An 18,897-nucleotide genomic window follows, 5' to 3' on the forward strand; every position below is an offset into this window, starting at 1 on the left:
CCGAGTCTTCCAGGGCCAGAGGAAGTCCGAGCTGACGAGCGCGGGGGGGAAAGACGGTTGGAAGAACACCATATTCTTGCCCAATGGCTATTTTTTCCTTTTTTCCTGTAGAATTTTGACATAAGCATTTAAAGGAAGTAGCTGTTGGTTCAGTTGGAGGCACGAAGAAGGGTCACGGCTTTGGCTGCCTCAGACCTGAATTCCCAGCTTTTGTGTCAGACCTAGGACTCACCGAGTGGTACCGTTTCTTTATTAGGGCCGGTTGTGAATTGAATTTAAAACCATGAAAGAGCTCCCAAAAGTACCCTATTATGAAAAGATGAAATTCTCTCACACTTCCTTCATATCTTGGGTAATATCTCATGTCACTTTGTATTATTTCCGGATCATAGATCATTGCTCATGGTTACGGTTGGATCACCGAAGTTCGTTGAAACCACATTGCAATCTTGTTTAATATTTCTGTGACTGGAGCATAGTTATAGTAATTGAGCATGCTTTTATTATTCATGCTTTCTTGTATTGTGTTGTAATTTGAAAAAATTGCCTCACTGGTTAAAACAAACACCCAACACCGGACTCTCTTTTGAGATGCCTTATTCCACACACACACCCCGCCCGCCCCCCCCCCAACCAACCCACTCCTGTCTCCAGACATAGGACAAGAAACAGGCCAGATTCTGAAGAAAGGAGAGGAGGGAGCGCTGAGAGCCTTGCAGTGGGGGCAGAGTCTGGCAGGTCCCTCGGACAGGTGTGGCAGCCCAGGGCAGGTCGGCCCCATGTGTCAGCAGCGCCTTTGTTCCCCCAGTAATGGCGGAAGACTTCATCTTAGGTTGGAGGTGATTTCACTGTTCTATTCTGTGTCCTCCCTGTATTAAGAACTGTTCTCAGTGACACATTAAAAACACAGGGCAATAGTTAAATATGTCATACTGACTTTTCAGATTTTCCAAGTTAACTCAAGTAACCCGAATTGACGTTGTGTTTTTGGAATCCCTGTTGCCTGGATAATGCCTCCAGGTGAATCCTGTGTGAAATAGTCAACATCAGATAGAATTTCTGCAAAATATTTTAAAATCTTGTCCTTTCATAGTGATGAGCTGCTCGGCTCTAGGCTTTCTTGGCTGTAACTTTCAGTGTCTGAAAACTCTCTGGTGTTTCAGGCAAACCATTAGAATGAGTTCTGGGGAGTGACTGCCATTTTGGAGAGGTCACGAGGACTCAGGTGCTGTTATCACTGCACAGTTGATGAGTGGAGTTCTCGGTGCTGGTGTGCCTTAAGTCGTGGCTAAAGAAAGATGTAGAGAAGGGTCATTGGCCAAGGCTGATTGGAATGATTTACCGTAGGAACGAAGGGTCACATTTTTAAGAAGCGACTTTCGTGAGTGAACTAAGTAATCCGTCACGGTAGTTCCAATTCAGCATCTGGTCTCTGGCCATGGCATATGCATTAATATAGCATCTTGGAGCTTAGCCCTGGTGAAAATGCACACCTATGTATCAGCTGTTCAAGCTGCCTGCCTGTGGCAGTTTAACTGTGTACCTGTTTGTACCCCGTCTGTGTTCTGGAAGTTCCACAACAACAGGATGTTCTTGAACCGAGTCCTTTTCAAGGTTAAAGAACCAGAAAATGCCATTATTTTCACTGACTGTACTAAAAAACATCTCCCGGGTGGTTGATGCTTTAGAATGTACTGTGTGCATCCCTTTTTGTCTGCAGTGTTACCTGAAAGAATCACTTATTTTGTACTGGATCCCATTTATACGATTCAAGGGTGAGGTTATGAAAAATTAAAGTACTATAAAGATAAACTCTCTTGAGTAACTATACATGTATGAAGTTCATTCACTTGGCCTCTTACTCATCCAGTGCTTTTTGACGAACCCTGAAAACTGCAAAGGACCAAAGTGCCTAATAAAATTGTGTCTCTCTTCTTTGCTCCAGTTAATCTTAATTATTTTGCTTTATTTGGTAGTTAACAGAGGGTTCCATTGCTGGAATGCATTTGGCCTAAAAGCAAGCACTGAAGAGTCTGATAAGAAGACACTGCCATTGTTTCTAACGGGTAGATGGCGGCAGCAGGCGTCCCCTCCCCGGTGGCAGGAGTCTCTGGCACTGTGTACTGTGGGCACAGCTGAATGAAGGACGTGTGTCCTACACTTGGGGGGGGCGTGCTGCTTAGAGGTGACCACAAATTCGTGAAGTATTTTTGGCAAGTGAAAAAAACAACACGTTCCGTAGGACATCATAGTTTAATTATCTGGACAGAAGAGTGGGCATTTCTTCCAAGAGTTTGGTGTGGTCTTCTTAGCACCTTGTCGTGCATTTGCTATAAAACTGGGATTCCTAAGCTCTGGCCTCCGGAAGGTGGGTGGGGGGATGGTCATCACTGTCCAGCCCAGGGCTCTTAGAAAGCCGGCCTCATCCTCCCTCCATGTTGGGTGTGTTACACTGGAAAGGAATTGTTTTAGGTGTAGTCTTCATCCCTTCTCAGTATATTTCTGCTTGTAAATTTTATTCGGGGCTGATTTCATGGCGCATGTTTAGGAGGAGTTGCTTTGCCTTTGTTTTTTCAGTGATTTTGCTTTACTTAGCCCATTGCGTATTCACGGACTTACACCGAACTGGCCGCACATCCTTTTCCTGTGTGTCTCAGCCTGACAGACTGTGATTCAGAGCTAGTCCCCAGCACTCAGACATTTTAACATTTGAATGCCAGTTGAGGATTCCACAGTTTCTCAAGCCATGTGAATGAAGTCGGAGTTTCCCATTGAATGCTGAGGGCTCAGCAGAATTTGCCAGTTGGTCATTTCCTGGAGCACAAGACATTGTGCCAGTCGGGGTGTAAAAAAGACCCGTGTTCCAAATCCTCCTCTTAGGACAGGGCAGCAGAGGACACCGGGCATACCGCCCATCTTTAGATTGTCCCGGGACAGCTGTCAACCCAGTGGACCCTACCCTTTGTTGGGCTCACCTCACATGGTCAGTGGCCAGAGCCCACCTGCATGTTGTGGGACTGGAGTTAGATCTCTTGCTGAGGGCTCATTTCCACCTGCTGTAAGAGGGAGGAAAGACCAGGAAAGAGATAGCCGTCTTTGGTCTTTGTAAATTTCGAGGTGTTCTTAACATTCTTCAATGCTTCTTTTAGAGCAGCTTAACAAAATACTGTGTTCCCGTTAAACACTTAAAGATGGAGCAACATGAGATATACCGGACCATGTTTTCCTGTTGGCCACCGTGATGCTAAGTTTTCACATACCTGTCTCTGCCACAGACCACTCCAAAGAGACCTGCTCGTGGTCCTTCCCAGCCTCTCTCGAGTAGGATACCCAAGTTCCTGTGCACCTTCAGAGTCCTTCTGTTGTTGTTCATAACGACATTTGTTGAACAGTCTACGTACTGTTCCGTTAACACAGTCAGGTCATGTCAGGTGATGTTGCCATTCATCTTCAGTTTCCTTGTTTTCTAGGAGCTTCCTGTATGTAGAAAAGCCCCCCAGACAAAGCAAACCTTAATTGACTAAATAAAGATATTGCATGCTCAACTTAGGATAAGCACTACGGCCAAGGATACGAGATCTACCACGCTTGCAAGACCAGTTGAAGCTGACTCAAATATCCTCACACACGACTGACTGTCGGCAGGCTTCTTGCTGCCCCGGTTAGGGTCGGGTCTCCGTTGCTTTGCCAGAGCCCAGCGCGTGCACTGGGCTCCCAGACAATCGGGGTACAAGGAGGAGGGCATGTCGCCACGGCGCTGGGGGCTCAGATCTGAGCGCAGCCCTGGGTCTTGGCACACAGGAGAGAAAGGAATGATTGGAACTTAACCTTGCAGAGCAAGTTCTGGTTTATGAGTAGTACTCTGTAGATTTCAGGGACAACAAATTCTGATGCACTCATTCTAAAATGCTTCGGTCACACACCAGCTCTTGATGCCTTTCTTTTAAATGAGTTATATACAGAGAGGCATTTAGCTTCTCTCAGCTTGTTTGTTCTTTTTCTGTTTTTTTTTTTTTTTTTTTTAATATATATCACAAGCAGATTGCCAGCATAATGGAGAGGAAACCGGATTGGATATGGATTTTTTTTTTTTTTTTTAAATGCTTCTTCCAGTGTCATGTTCATATATCCAGATGGACATTATCCTCTCAGATGATTATCTGGCACTAATTTATAACTATTATATTATTGGAGACTATGTAGCAATATATATGCAGCCAGGATGCACCCCAGGCCTCTACAGATGTATGTCTACATGTAAGTATAAATGAATTTACATGCCAGGTTTTACACTTCCGTCTCTAAAAGAGAGCAAAAAATCCACAAATTGGCCTCGTCCTGAGTGGATGTGTAAGTGTTGTTTCTCTGTGCGTTCTATGCCTTCCCCTTAATTGATGACTGAGGTGGTGGAAAATGGCTTTTATTCATGTTGTTTTTTGTTCTCAACTTTAAAAGTAATCTACCTCTGAAAATGTGTAGTTTGATGCTTGTTTGGTGAATTTGTGCCACTTTAACCCTTTCGCGACCATTCCCATTTTGTTACGTTTCTGTTATGGGGACTTTTATGTTGAAATTTTGTACAAAGCATTTGTAGCAGTTTAAAAATAAAATATTTAAAATTATTTAAATTGTTTTGGACACTTCAATTGTATTATATGTGATTTACATTTTACATTTTTGTTGGAGTTGTTAATCTGGAGAGTGTTTTTGTATTGAAGTTTGCTGTTAGTTATTTTATTCTTTCTTGTTGGAGAGTGATATAAAAGACTATTCTAATGAAAACATTAAAATTTACAATTTGACATACAAAAGGGGTTGTCCGTTGATTTTAACCAATGTAGCTTTGAGAGAGAGAGAGAGAGGGAGGGGGGTTCATTACAGACAGGTGTGCCCTTTGCTCTTCTTCCCCTTCTGGTATGAAAGAAATCATCAGAGCTTGTCAGATGTCTAAGAAGTGTTTTTATGCTATTGCTAGCAAGCACTTAATAACTAGAGGGAATTCAAGTGATACGTTTTATATAATTGTAACCAATAAAAACACTTTCTAAACCCTTGTGAAAGGATTGCTTTTGTACATCCTCGGGAGGAAGAGGAAGGGGCCGCAGGAGCGGTCGGGGGCCGCCCTCGGTAGGAAGTGGCGGCACGTAGAGTCCACCCAGACCTCTCTTCGCTCGTTCCTATTTGGCATTCACCGAATGTGGGTCACACTGCTTATATCCCAACGAGAGGGTAGACATGCAATCGGGACAGTGGTGCTGAGAAGTACCTTGTGAACTTACTTTGCTAAGAGGGAAATAAAGAATTTCATGTGTGGGGTCTCGGCTTCCTCTGTGCTTGTTAACAGTTCACTTTGGGGTTCTTTCTTTTTAAGAATTCCCGGAAGAATGAAACCAGTTGTAACGTTTGTATTAAGCTTATATGGAATTGCTGTGTGTGTGTGTGTGTGTTTTAATTAAAAACGATCGAATACAAGCAGTTTCATAATGTCTTCCACTGCAGCACTTGCTGTTCTCATACTTTCTTCCTTTCTCTGCGTGTTACTGCACCTGAGGGCACAGTGGTGAAGCTGAAGGTGTGATCAGCCTCCCTTGGCCAGATGGTCCCGTCCCGTCTCTGGCTTATGGTCCTTATGGTACTCTGCTGTTACAGAAACCCAGGGGAGGAGGCAGGCGTTGGAGGAGGTTGAGGGCTTGATGGAGCTTCAGAACGGCTTTCAGAATGCCTTGTTTTAAATGTCCTGCTCAACTCACCCAGTGCCCTGTTGATGAGTTGGGCCTTGTGCCTTGTGAACTTGAGCACTGGGCTGGGAAGGAGAAGTGGGTTTCCATTGTGGCCCGGGTGCTCGCCATTCATCCATCCCTCCATGTGCCAGTGAACAGGCATCTGATGGGTGCCCTCTGTGTCCCTGCTGTGGGTGGCTTCACCTTGGGCAAGTTCTTTTACTTTCTGGATCTTCGTTCCCAATCTGGTTAGCAGGGAATGGGCTAGATAGTCTCTGAGTTTTCCTTCCAGAAGGAGGTCTTTTTTACTGGGTTTGGTTACTCACAGACTATCTCACTGGACTGAAGGGGCAGGGCCAGGTCTGGCTCCGTGGGACCCGGGTGCTGACAGCAATGCCTGAGCGTGACAGGCACGCGGACATTGACTCAGTGGAAGAGTCCCCAAGAAGTCCAGTAACTCCCACCCCACCAGGAACAGGCTGCCCCCGGGCTGGTTGCTTTTCCTCTTCATGGAGTCAAACATTTTAAAAAATTCAAAAGGCTAGTAATTGAAGCCTTACGTTTCTGCTCTTTTAAAGCACCTCTCACTGTTTTTGATTACAAACCCTTCTCTGGGCTGGCTGTTTTAATCTGGTTGATTCAGGTGCTTCTAGCAAGATGTTGTACAGAATCACATGAATTTATCGTGCACCCACCATATACCAGGGCTGTGTTCGGGAGCCTAGGTTACGTAAGTGGACCAAAATCCCGGCACTTGTGGAACTTACATTTGCTCGGTGGTCTCTCCTATTTATACTTCCTATTGAAAACGTCGTCACTCTGTCACGGTTCTCCAAAAGCTGGGTGGTCAAGAAGATGTCTCTGGTTTCTTCTTTGAGGGTAGATATCTAGAGGACTGCCATCTTTTAATACTTAGGTTAAAGTGACCATACTAAAATGATAGCTCATTTCCTGCATTTGATACTTAGGTGGATTTTGATTTGCTATCAAACCTCCAAATGGATTGACTTATATCCATAAAAGAAGTGTAAGTGGCACTTGACCTTGAAAGTGGATTACAGTGCAGGTGAGTGAGAGAAAGGCTGCCTTGGATACCAAGGCCACATTTAAAGACCCGGCTGATGGTTAGAGGAAGCGGTTTGCCATTTGTCACATTTTCGGAGACCCGGTGGCCTGTGGCCTCTTCCCTACCTGGTGGCACCAGCCCTGCTGCTCCCACTTGGGCATCTCATCTTTCAGTGACTGTCCTCCTAAAGCACCATTGAAGGGTGTATTCTAGAGCAGAGAGAGAGAGATCGAGTCGTCTTGAGAGACTGCAGGGCACCTGGCAGTGACTGGCATGCTGGTCGGGGGCAGGCAAGGCTGTCAGAAGACGAGCCACAGCCCTGCCCTCTCGTGCAGTGGCGCTCCGACAACCCAGAGAGGTACTAAGCTACCAGCTCCAAAGCCCTACAACCAGCCATTTAAATTAGATGGTGGGCGGGGCCTGGGTAGCCTATAGTTTTAAGCCCCAGGTAATGTCCGTGCATGTTGCAGACTTCCTGAAGTGAGGTGGGAGAAATGACAACGAATATGTGTGGCTCTTCATTGCTCAAGCACTCGTGTGTTCCCTGTGTGCCCCATTTTTCTGAAGGCGGGAGCGAGAGGTGACCTGGGAGGTGGGGAGTAAGGGACTATTCTGAAGCCAGGCTTGAACCCTGGGCTGTAGAAAAGCATGTGTACTTTATGGAAAGAAGAGATGATAGGCCTTGAGGGGAAGAGGAAGGCTGTCCAGTTGTGCAGTTTCTTAGCCAGTATTCTAAGGTCACAGCCCCTGTTGGGTCCCTCTGTCCGGGTGCCTGGACTTTTTTCTGGGAGTTTGCCTACAAGATGCAGGACCTTTAAGTACACAGTGCCAGGAGATAAAAGATAATAGTAGGCGCGAGGTCCAGATTGATGGGCATGATGACCTCCATATTACTGTTAAAATTCTTTTTAGACAAAATGAAAGCAGTGTCAAAAAAAAAAAAAAGATTGAATGGAACAAAGCTTGCGGTTTGAGGAGGTGCGACAAAGGGGAAAATGTAAACTACTCATTGACCCATCCTTTGGGGCCCTGTGGCCCAGTCTCCTGTTCGGGACCGCCCAGGCTTCCCTGCTGTATACCCCCCCCCCCCCCCCCGCGGTCCCGCTTCCAACCGCATGGTGCACTCCAGCTCTTCCTTCCGCCTCCCGCCCCTGGGCCGCTTCCTCTCCAAGTGGTTTTGGAAACTACCTAATAAGCCTCGTTAAGTTGGATACAGCTTTCTAGTGCTTTCTGTGCGTGAGGGACTGTGCTAAGCATCTTTCAGACTTGACTCGACAGTAACACCTTGAAGTTGGTACTGAGCGCAGATGGGGAAACAGATCCTGGCAGGGGGGTGATTTTGTTCAGAGGTCCTACCACTCTCAGCAAGTTGGGATTTGAGCTGCCTCCAAGCTACGCCATTCTGTTGATCATTTTTTATAGTTCTGTATATTTCTTAAAGCTTCATTTCCTCTGAGTGTAGAATACAGGCCTTGATACCTTCTCTACTCAGGGCTTTTCGGCTTAGTGAACAAGTAGAATCATCACGGTGGGTTGCGAGTCTTCCTGGTGCAACCAGAGCGCAGATGATCAGGAGCTGCCCCCGAACCCCCGTGTCCAGCCTCACTCTGGCCGTGGAATATGCCTCTGCCTGCCGTAGACCTTGCAGCTCTGACAGGCTTTATGGGTCAGTCTGCTTCGTCAAGGAAAATCTGCTTAATAGAAACCAAGCTCGTTGTAGTAATATCCTTTGATTTTGAAAGTGGTCCTAAGGATGGGGCCTGGGGGTCATCAGGAGTCCTCCTCAGATGTCACTTGAGAACCTTGCCCTGTCGGGCATTAGCCCAGAAGGATAGTTGATCCAGGCTTGCCTTCCCACCTCAGCCCAGTGCAGAGCAAAGGGTTACGTTTCTGCCGGTAGTTATTTTTGAACGATAGGATTAGAGCCTGGAGGGTATATGTAGGTTTTATTTACTTTCTGGATTAAGAATAAGAATTGGGGAAAACCGTCATGCTCTGCATTAAATTACTTGCAGTTGCAAAAATGATGTTCCGTCGTGAGCCACGAAGATGGTCTTGGAGATACTTTTATAAGAGAAAACTTAATGGGGCGCCTGGGTGGCTCAGTTGGTTAAGCGCTGCCTTCGGCTCAGGTCATGATCCTGGAGTCCCCGGATCGAGTCCCGTATCGGGTTCCCTGCTCGGCGGGGAGTCTGCTTCTCCCTCTGACCCTCCCCTCTCATGTGCTCGCTCTCTCTCATTCTCTCTCTCAAATAAATAAAATCTTAAAAAAAAAAAAAAAAGAAAACTTGCTGAACTGTTGGGATAATAGCATTTGTACATGCTTCTGTCTTCTGCCTCACTTGGACCAGCTGGATTCCCTTTCAGCTGCCTCGTATAGGAAGTGACCCGAAATTGAGGCGATGTTCCAGAAAACGTAAAATATTTTATGGAAGAAGTTAGTGCCTAAATGTGCCTCCCCGTGTCCAGCTAGTCACCCACTGCAGGAAGCCAGACAAAGCACCCGTCCGATGAGGGGGACATTTCACTGATGAGCGAAAGCTACGGATGGATTTTGAAGCACAGGTTTATGCCCTGAGTCAGAACACATTTAAGCGAGGCGTTTTTCCGTATCTGTATCCATCTGTGGTTGGGCAGGCACCTGTGGTATGATCTGGAATTGTGCTTGGATAACTAGCAAGTCTTAGTGTGAAATCTAAATGTAAATTTTAAATAGGAATCATTAAAAAAAGACCCGGCATCTGTTGTTGTACAGGTAAGTTAATAACCAAAGGGGATTTAGGCCTTAGGATACAGTTGTGGCGATTTTAATTTTTAATTTAAAACTAAGAATTTCCGTTTAAGATAATTGTGTTAGTTTTAGTATTTAATAATTGCCCAGAATATACTATTTTAATATTCTCTGTTGGAATGGAGTTGAAACTCATACGGATTCGATTTTCCCTTGCAGTAACGTTCTCCTCTCACTTGCTTTTTTTTTTTTTTTTAAGATTTTATTTATTTATTTGACAGAGAGAGACACAGTGAGAGAGGGAACACAAGCAGGGGGAGCGGGAGAGGGAGAAGCAGGCCTCCCGCCGAGCAGGGAGCCCGATGCGGGGCTCGATCCCAGGACCCCGGGATCATGACCTGAGCCGAAGGCAGACGCTTAACAACTGAGCCACCCAGGCGCCCCTAGTTATTGTTAATTATTGGTTATGTGATACCTAGAAGAGAGTAATGCCTCAATAAATGGTGGATATTATAACATTGTATTATTATTTATCAATTCTCTTTATTTTTTAAAAAAGATTTACTTACTCATTTGAGATAGAGGGAGAGTGAGAGAGAGAGAGAGCTCGCATGGGGGGTCCGGGGGAGGGGCAGAGGGAGAGGGAGAAGCAGGCTTCCCGCGGAGCAGGGAGCCCGATGCAGGGCTCGATCCCAGGACCCTGGGATCATGACCTGAGCCGAAGGCAGACGCTTAATGACTGAGCCACCCAGGCGCCCCTCACTTGCTTTTTATAATCACATCCGAACCTTGCCATCCTGGCTCGAGTTCAGGAACATTTTCAGATGGCTTCTATTTCCAAGCTATTATTGGACTTGGGAATTTAGGCACATTCTCCTGTAGAGTTTCAGTGGGTCGGCCATTCAGAAGACCTCTTTAATGGCCCGTATGGGTCATGAAGGCGTCGGGCTGCAGGTCTGATGGACTCTGCCTGTGCCCTGGGCCCTGAGAGGGCCCTGGGGTGTAGCTGGCCACCTCGGGGGGGAGCGGGGGGTGGGGCAGTGCTCTTGGCCGAGTCGGAGTGCGGGTCCGGGATGTTCTGAGTGCTTTGCAGGGCTTACCTGCCCTCAAGCTCTCCCAGCACGTGAGGGAGATGGCATTCTCATGTACAGTTAACATCGACCAAATGTGAGGGGCATCGGCACCTGGATTATGTCCCAGAGCTGCAAGTGGAGCCCACAAAGCGGCCATGTGATTCCAGTCTCTTCACCACAGTGACCCCACCCGCTTCATGTGCCCCTCGGTTTTGCACAGCTGTGGTGTCTCCCAAATGACCAATGGTGATGTCATCGCCCCAAGGGGGGTTTGTTGCAGAGGTTGTATAATACAGTGGGAATAAACATTGGCCTTGAGCCCTTGTGCGCTGGGTCTTATCCCTCCTGAGTACCACTTGTAACAGGTGGGCCTGCTGCTGGCTGAGCCTCGGCCGCCTCGCCTGCAGGTGGCTGTATCCCAGGAGGTGGGCTGTGTGCTTAGTGTAAGGGTTCAGTAGCTGACAGCTCTGGTGGTGGTGGTGGTTTCTCCCCGCCCCACGAAGGAGGCCAATGGCCTGGTAGCCATCCTGGGTGGAAGGGGCGGGACTTGTGTGATGATGATCCTTGTGGAACTTTTGGAGAGGCTTCTGAAGAAACTGCTTGTGCTTTTATTTTATTTGATGGATTTATTTATTTAAAAATTTACTTATTTGGGGCACGGGGAGAGGGAGAGAGAGATTCTTAAGCAGGCTCCACACGCTCAGCACCGAGCCCGACGTGGGGATCAATCTCAGGACCCTGAGATCACAACCTGAGCTGAAACCAAGAGTCGGACACTTAACTGATTGAGCCACTCAGGCAACACCTCCCCCACACTTACTTTTTTTTTTTTTTTTTTTAAGATTTATATATTTGAGACTGAGAGCTGCTCATGCTTTTAAAGGCTGGGGAAGAAAAGGATTCCTTTATGGCAGCTGACAAACATCAGTCCTATTAGTTTCCCAGAACAGATGGTTACTACCTTTGATGAGATTAGAACTTTTGTCAGAATTTTAGAAACTGGGCGGGCTCCTTCCCTCCATCGGGGTGCACCCTGGCCTCTCGAGAGCCCCTCATGGGAGCAGTGTGGGCCCATGTAGGGCTTCAGCCTAGGGTGGCCAGCCATGACCACGCAAGAATGGAATTCAAGGTTCAGAACTTTACGATGGCCTCTGGCCTTCCATGAGGAGTAGTGTGGTGCAGGCCAGTGGTCTGGTTTTGAGGTTTCACTGTGATTTCATTGCAGGTAGTGGAATGTAGGTAAGGGCGTTGATTGGCTTTGGACCTGGAGCTGCTGAGCACCTGTCACCTCCTCCAAGAAGCCTTCCCTGACCATCTAATTGGACATACTGCCCTTGGCCCTCTCCATCTCCTTACTCTGCACTACTGTTCTTGGGGGGGCACTTAACTCTCCTGTATACATTCTGTTACCGCTTCGTCACGGGTGTTTACTAGAATGAACATTCTGCCTTGGAGGAAGGACCTTTGTGGTGTTCACCGTTGCATTTCCAGCATCTGCAGCACTGTGCCTGGCATGTAGTATCTGCTGAATAAATACTTGTTGACTGAATAAAATACTTGAATCCTGGCTTTATTACTTAACCAGCTCTGTAACCTTGGACAAATGACTTAAGTGCTCTGAGCCCCGGTTTTCCTTTCTGCAAAATGGCGATAGTGATCCGATGGTTGTGAAGACAACTGTGAGCCTGCGAGGACCACAGAAGCCGCCTGCCGTAGGAAGGGGCAGTAGCTGGAACATTCCCTCGTCGTGCCCTGCCTCTGCCCAGAGAGAAAGCTCTCCGGTGGTGAGGAGCTGCCGGTCCTGCCGCCACCGACCCCTGGGCCTTTGCTGCGTCTGAGCCAGGCCGGAGCTGCTTCCTTTCTACATCAGGCACTCCCACGTCAGAAAGAGAAGGAGCTATCAAGCAGGAAAACCGTTTTTCTTTTCCTTTTTTTGTTTTTAAAGATTTTATTTACTTATTTGACAGACACAGCAAGAGAGGGAACACAAGCAGGAGGAGTGGGAGAGGTAGAAGTAGGCTTCCTGCCCAGCAGCCCGATGCGGGGCTCGATCCCAGGACACTGGGACCATGACCTGAGCCGAAGGCAGACGCTTAATGACTGAGCCACTCAGCCGCCCCAAGGAAAACCGTTTTTCGAATCAGGGTGAAGGGAAAAGCGGATTGTGATTTTGTCACCTCTTCACGTAACGTTATTTTTAAATTTTTTAAACTTTTAAAAGCCAGGTTCAGCAGAACACTTTCATTAGCTCTGTAAAATGAAAACCCAACCAAGGAACCCCAGTTCATTGAAATAATAATGTAAGAATTATCGCTGTTAACCTTAAAAGTGCTTGCTAGCCAGTGTTTTCAAGGCTTTTCACAAATTCTCCCATGGGATCATTACGACGGCTCTACGAAGTCAGTCCTTTTGTGTTCTCCATTTTACAAGTGGGGACCCTTGGCCCAGAGAGGTGAGGCCGTTTGCTCGAGGGCAGGGCAGTGAGGCTCCATTTCCGTCAGGAGTCTGTTCTCCCTCCTCCCTGCAGGGCCGGGAGTGAAGCCCCGTCCCTCCCGCTTCTTCCTCCAATGGCCTGTCCTTTAAGAAGCGGGGAGGACACTTGCCTTATTAGTCCGCAGCTGCCCACGCGTCGACAAGAAGCACCCGCTAACTCAGAGGTGCTAAACCTGATGGAGGTGAACACAGCCCTTGGCCCTTCCTGGCCCCGGTGCGTTGTGTGTGTTCCTGGGAGGTGGGGTTGTGTGGTTGCCGCTAGGCCTGCAGTTTGGCTCCATCTCCACAGCTGTGTTGAGCCAACCCAGATGCCGACTGGTTCAGACAGTCGAACCTTGCTTCCTAGTGTCCACTTTTCTTCTATTTGCACGGGAATCTTCCCAAGCCGTGGTTGGCGAGCAGGTTTCCCTAGGTGCGTGGGGAGCAGGCGTGCCTCAGAGGCGGGGTCGCGCTCGGGGGGAGAGGGCCGGGCTCACTGCCTGGTGTCCGCCTCACGTGCAGGAAGGCCTGGCGGTGCCAGGAGTTGGCTGTCTCTGGTCCCACCTCTCTGCTGCTTCGCTGCTTTTGGAAGCTACACCGGACAGACCTTCACCTCTCCTTGAAGGCTCAAGGTATCTATCCAGTTACTACTTCGTGGTGGAAAAGCGATGCCCTCAGAGACAGTTCAGGTATACAGGATCCTGAAACTTTTTGAGAAGGAGGTACTCCTCATCGGCCCCTCTTCCGTCCTTTATGGAGCCTGTCTGCGCTCCCCACGTCCCCAGATAGGCTTCTGTTAATCGTCTACGGGCAAGGAAGCTGGATAGCAGTCCTATTAACGTTACGTGCAAAGAGGTGTGCTAGGCCCTGTCAGAACACCCAAGGACTGACCCCGTGTGCAAAGGGCCCTGATGCCCGAACGTGCCTTTTCTGGCATGATTTTTCTACTCGTTTAAATAGGTCTTGGCTCTTGGTTCTTTGCCGGCGCATGACGTTGCGGGACAGCTGACCTTGTGAGAGGAGAGTGTTAGGTGTAACAAACGTACAGACGGCTTCTTCTCTTTCCAGCTCCTGAAGCACACGTGAGTTAGAGAAATGACTTGTAAGAGAACAACGGGAATGGGTGGCGTGTGCACGCTCTTCCGCGGCTGAGGTGTGCGGCCAGGTTCTGAAACAGAACTGTCGTCGTCTTGTTGCCTGATGCCCACCTTTATGTGTGAAGACATACTTTATTTAGTGCTAAGTGCGAACCAGTGGTTGGACTCCGCCAAGGAAGTACACATTCCCCCATCTCCTCACTTGGCGCACAGGCTGATGGGCCTGCACAGTGATTTTCCTCTCTTTTTCCAGATCTTGCTCCAGAATCTTTTCAGAATTTCTCTAATAACCAGTGCGTAGGTATGTAGGTGGTTTATACTCTTACCTTTATCATTTATATTTAGACTCCTGATTGAAATTTACTAGCAAGTTTACTATGTTAACTGCTTTGGTGTAGGAACCAACTGGTTTTTGTTTGTTTGTGTTTTTTTTTGAGAGCGTCAACAGGAGGTGGGGTGGCGGGGGGTAGGGGAAGAATCATTAGATCGACCTGGGGCTCGATCTCACAACCCAGGTCATGACCTGAGCTGAAATCGAGAGCCGATGCTTCACCGACCGGGCCACCCAGGCGCCCCCGGAACCAACCATTTCGACGCATCCAATGAACTGGTGCTGGATACTGTAGTTGAAGTGTGTGCTGTTGTGAATGACGTCATCACCCTAATTAGTATGCTTCTGTCTTTTAAAACTATTTATAAAGATCACAGGTACAGCCTATTAGTGTCAGCTGACAGCGGGTGTTTTCTTAAGGCGATGTCCTGAATTGTGTTGGACAGGTGCTTAGGTGAGGGGAGTATTTTGCTGGTCCCGTGTGTATCGTCTTGTTAACTTCAGTTTGAGGAGCTGCGTTGCCTCAAGGTGTCCCCGGGTGCGTGAAGGGGCCAGAGTTAGGATTACTTCACCGGCATGTTCCCTTCCTTGGGCCACCTGCATCAAACCCCACCCAGGAGGCTTACTTAAAATTCCTGACCTACTAAACCAGGATCTCTGGGGTGGGTCTTTGAAATCTTTGTTTTTTATCAGCTACGCAGACCCAGGAGTTCTCCTCTGGGTCATAAAAATAAAAAGAACAAGTGACACCGTATCACCCCATCTCATTATTTAACTTGCTTCCAGTCTTCATTGGAAATTATTTTGTTTATTAGCAATATCTTGGATATAGCAACTTCCAGTTTTCAGAACACTTCACTTACATTTCTCCCTAATCCTAAGAACCATCTCATGACAGACGAATAGGGCGGCTCCACAGGTGGGGGCACTTCTAAGTGTCAGAGCCGTGGTGGAAATGAGGATTTTCTGCTTGGCCATTGTTGCTCTTTGTGTATCTTTCGGGGGGGGGCGGCGGAGATGACCCTTGGCTCTTACCTAGTGTAGTCAAGCTGCGCGGCGGTGTCCTGCAGTGTGCGTTCACCGGTCCCCAGCACCCATGCGGCCCCCAGTACGTCGTCGGTGCTCACTCAGTGTCCGTGCAATAAAAGGGGTGGGCGGGGAGAAAAAATTTCTAGGAATAATGAAGTTATCACTCTGCTTAGCGGACCCCAACTTAGGACTTTTTGGCTTCAAGTGTGAATTTTGGGGCACTTAATTGTTGGCAGCTGAATAGAGAGTGTCACTTGCATAAGTAAATGACCAATTAAAATCAGGTTGAAAGAAAAGGATTGGTTCTTTGGCGATAGTAAATTACAATCAGCATTAAAGCGTTGCCACCTCAGGGCACAGGATGCGTCAGGAAAGCCGAGCGAGAAACCAAAGAGGCCACGAGGAGGTTGGGTGCTGCAGTCCAGTGTAGCTGCTGGCTCTTTAACTCAACGAAATTAGGGAAATTCTGCACCAGTGCACATGAAGGCTGCTTGTGACTGTCATCGAGCATCCTGAACTTCATGGGGGGAGCGGGGTGTGGAGCTATCCAAATTTTCCTTTACGTTTTTAAACACTTTCCTCCACTTTTTGGCTCTGAAAGTAGGGTCGCCCTCTCTCCATCACCAGCTTTAATTCTACCTCTGATACCCGGCATCTCCTAAAGGGTCCCTCACTCGTAGAACCTCCAAACTACATGGCAGTGGAAGATACTCTTGCGTGTAATTTTTGTTCCAAATAGCGAATCCCTTCCTCTCTGATTGATTTCACCATGTCATCCGCCCGTGACAGGGCTGTGCTGGACTGGGCTGTGCCCCCACCAGGGCCTGCGGCTCAGCATCACTCACCGTGGCCTCTCCGCGCGCCCCCCCCCCGCCCCCCGCCGGCTCACTGGCGTTCGAGCTGCTGGGTGATGGGATCCTGCCACCGCCGCCGTCACAGGATCGTGTGCGCTCCATGAGAGGGGCCCTGGGCTCTCCCGTGTGCACGTTCAGTCTTCACGTCCGGCACGGTCACCGCCGCCTAAGGAATAGCGTGAGGAAGTCTTGCAGAGTGCCGGGCCTGCCAGGGCAGGTGCTGCCAGGAATCTTGCAGAACTTCTGGGACGATACCAACTGGGGATCAACTGAAATATAGTTGAAGTTCAGGCAGTGTTTGGTTGACTCAACCCTCCCTGTTGGATGCTGTGCGTTCCCTCAGGAACGCATCCTGATGACAGCTGCAGGGAGAGCCCTGGATCTTCCATCCCCAGCGCTCAAGTTCAGTGCTGCCAAAAGTCAGCAGTGTTTGTTCGCAGACCTGTTTATGCCCCTCGTGTCTGGTTTTGTACTCCTGTGACTCATTTACATAGTATCCAACCCGACAAAATATGAGCATGGAGTTTATGGAAAACAGGTCGAATGCTTAGAAAGGCTCACAGTAATTTGCTTAAAAGCTGTCATCCAGTTAGGTGTGGGTGAGAAGCCATTAAAATTTTGCATGAAGGCATAGGAAGGTTTTGCACTCTGATTGCTTTTATAAGTGAGTTAAGTCTTGGTCCCACTTTATACAGTACCCAGAAATCACAGGCGATGCCTCACAGGCGCGATTTAGTCGGGAAAGACCGTGTTGGTCTTGGGCGTCCATCCATTCAGGAGTGGATGTAGGGCGCTGTGTGCCAGGCACTGTTGAGGGTGTAGAGGTGCCCGAAACTGGTGTTTCTGGGGGAGGTGCGGGGAGACAGACCATGAACAAGCAAGGAGCTACACGGAATGTCAGTTGGTGAGTGCTGTGGACAGAAGAACAGGGAAGTGGGGATAGAGAGATCTGAAGTCAGAATGGGGGCTACCATTTAAAACGGGGGGAGGGGGCAGAGAAAGCCTGGCTGCAAAGGGGAACGTTTAAGCAAAGACTTGGAAGTGAAGACGCAAGCATGGGGACCTAGGGAGGAAAGCACTTGGCAGAAGGAATAGTAAGTGCAAAGGCCCTGAGGCAGAAGCATTCCTGGCATGCTCAGGGAACACTGGGCAGGCCAGAGTGGCTGGAGGGGAGCAGGGGAGAGGAGGGGAATAGGGGGCGAGGTCAGGGAGGTAACCAAGGGCTGCTACAGTCATTGTAAGCTTTGTACTTGGAGTGAGTGGAAGGCATTGGAGGGCTCTGAGGGAGGAGTAATATTGGATGACTTGCCTTCTAAAAGAATCTCTCCTGCTGATCTGTTAAGGATCGACTGAAAGGAGCCAAGAGTAGAAATACAGACTAGGAAGGGAATGCAGGTGAGGAATGATGGTAGTTGGATGGGAGTGTAGCAGTGGAGTTCTGGGTGTATTTTGAAGGTGGAGCCACAAGGTTTGCTGAGGATTGACTGAGGATTGGATGAGAGAATTAAGGATGACGACAGTTTGGGTTTTTTTGTTTTTTGCCATTAAGTGATGAGGTGAAGACTCATTGGATCCAGTTTGGGTGGTGTGTGTGTCCTGGGAATTCAGGTTCAGGCATAGAAAGTCTGAGATGCTGTGAGGCCCTCAAGGAGAGATGCGGATGGGGTAGATGAATATACAGTTTGAAGTTCAGAGGGAAGGACCCAGCTGGAAATGTAAATTTGGGTGCCCTCAGAGTACACACAGTGTTGAAAACCACGAGATTGGAGCCCCCAAAGAGCGAGTGTAGATGAGGAGGAGACGCCCAGGGATTGAGTCTGGGGGTGCTCCAGCGTTGGGGAGATTTGGGAAGAGCCTGGAGGTGTTCTGGGCTGAGGGTGTGCAGGGGACCGATGTGGCATCTGATGGCGGTGGTGGGTTCAGACTGGGCTCCGTGTGCTGGAGACCCCTCTCCTGGACTTGCGGAGGCAGGCTCTGCTCTGCAGCTTTCAGAGGCTTTTCTCTGGACGCCCCCTCCCCCCCCCCACAGCTCGCCTCTGGGCCTGCTTAGCAGGTGGAGATGCCCCCTAACTTCTCCCGGGGAGGCATCTCCCACAAGCATCCCCAGCCTTCCTTCCATTTCTCCAGGGCTGATTTCTATCTGAAACCCATCTGCAGCAAGCCAAGGGTGACCCCGTTGAAAATGCAGGGACTGTCCTCGGCTGCTCACAGATTGTCACATCTGCTGCTTGTAAAAAGCGAAAGATCCTCATGTAACCAGATTTGCTATTCACAGGTCAGAGAAGGCCCAGGGTAGAGACTGGGTGAGTTCCTACCCTGGTCTTGTTCCGATTTGCCAACTCCCCAAATCCCCTGGTGTAAAACTTGCTTTGAGACTCAGGAGGACAGGAAATATTTGGGGGTGTGAACTGGTAGTAACAGTTCTCGCCCCCACCCCCTATCCCAGAGGAGTGGCCTTCAGGGACAGACACGACCTCTTTGGGAAGTCCTGTCTCTTTTCCTGGAGATAAAGTTATGCATTTTT

General features: G+C 48.6%; 1 protein-coding gene across 10 annotated transcripts in view; it reads left to right on the forward strand.

The window, feature by feature from the left end:
• The window catches only part of PRDM2 (PR/SET domain 2), a 118,668-nt gene that overhangs the window by 83,918 nt on the left and 15,853 nt on the right, over window positions 1-18,897 (forward strand). The window contains exon 9 of one of the 10 annotated variants that reach the window (XM_081817519.1): window positions 112-5,049. The exons of 8 other annotated variants lie outside the window; for them this stretch is intronic. In XM_081817519.1, the coding sequence (XP_081673645.1) occupies window positions 112-124 (13 nt within the window). In that variant the 3' untranslated portion in view covers window positions 125-5,049. Of the gene's footprint in view, window positions 1-111; window positions 5,050-18,897 lie in introns of those variants that run through there. One more of the 10 variants, XM_081817520.1, reaches the window with a different exon arrangement.

This window comes from Leptonychotes weddellii, chromosome 4, assembly GCF_054177405.1.
Source record: "Leptonychotes weddellii isolate Sample4059 chromosome 4, ASM5417740v2, whole genome shotgun sequence".
In the NCBI taxonomy this organism is placed as follows: domain Eukaryota; kingdom Metazoa; phylum Chordata; class Mammalia; order Carnivora; family Phocidae; genus Leptonychotes; species Leptonychotes weddellii.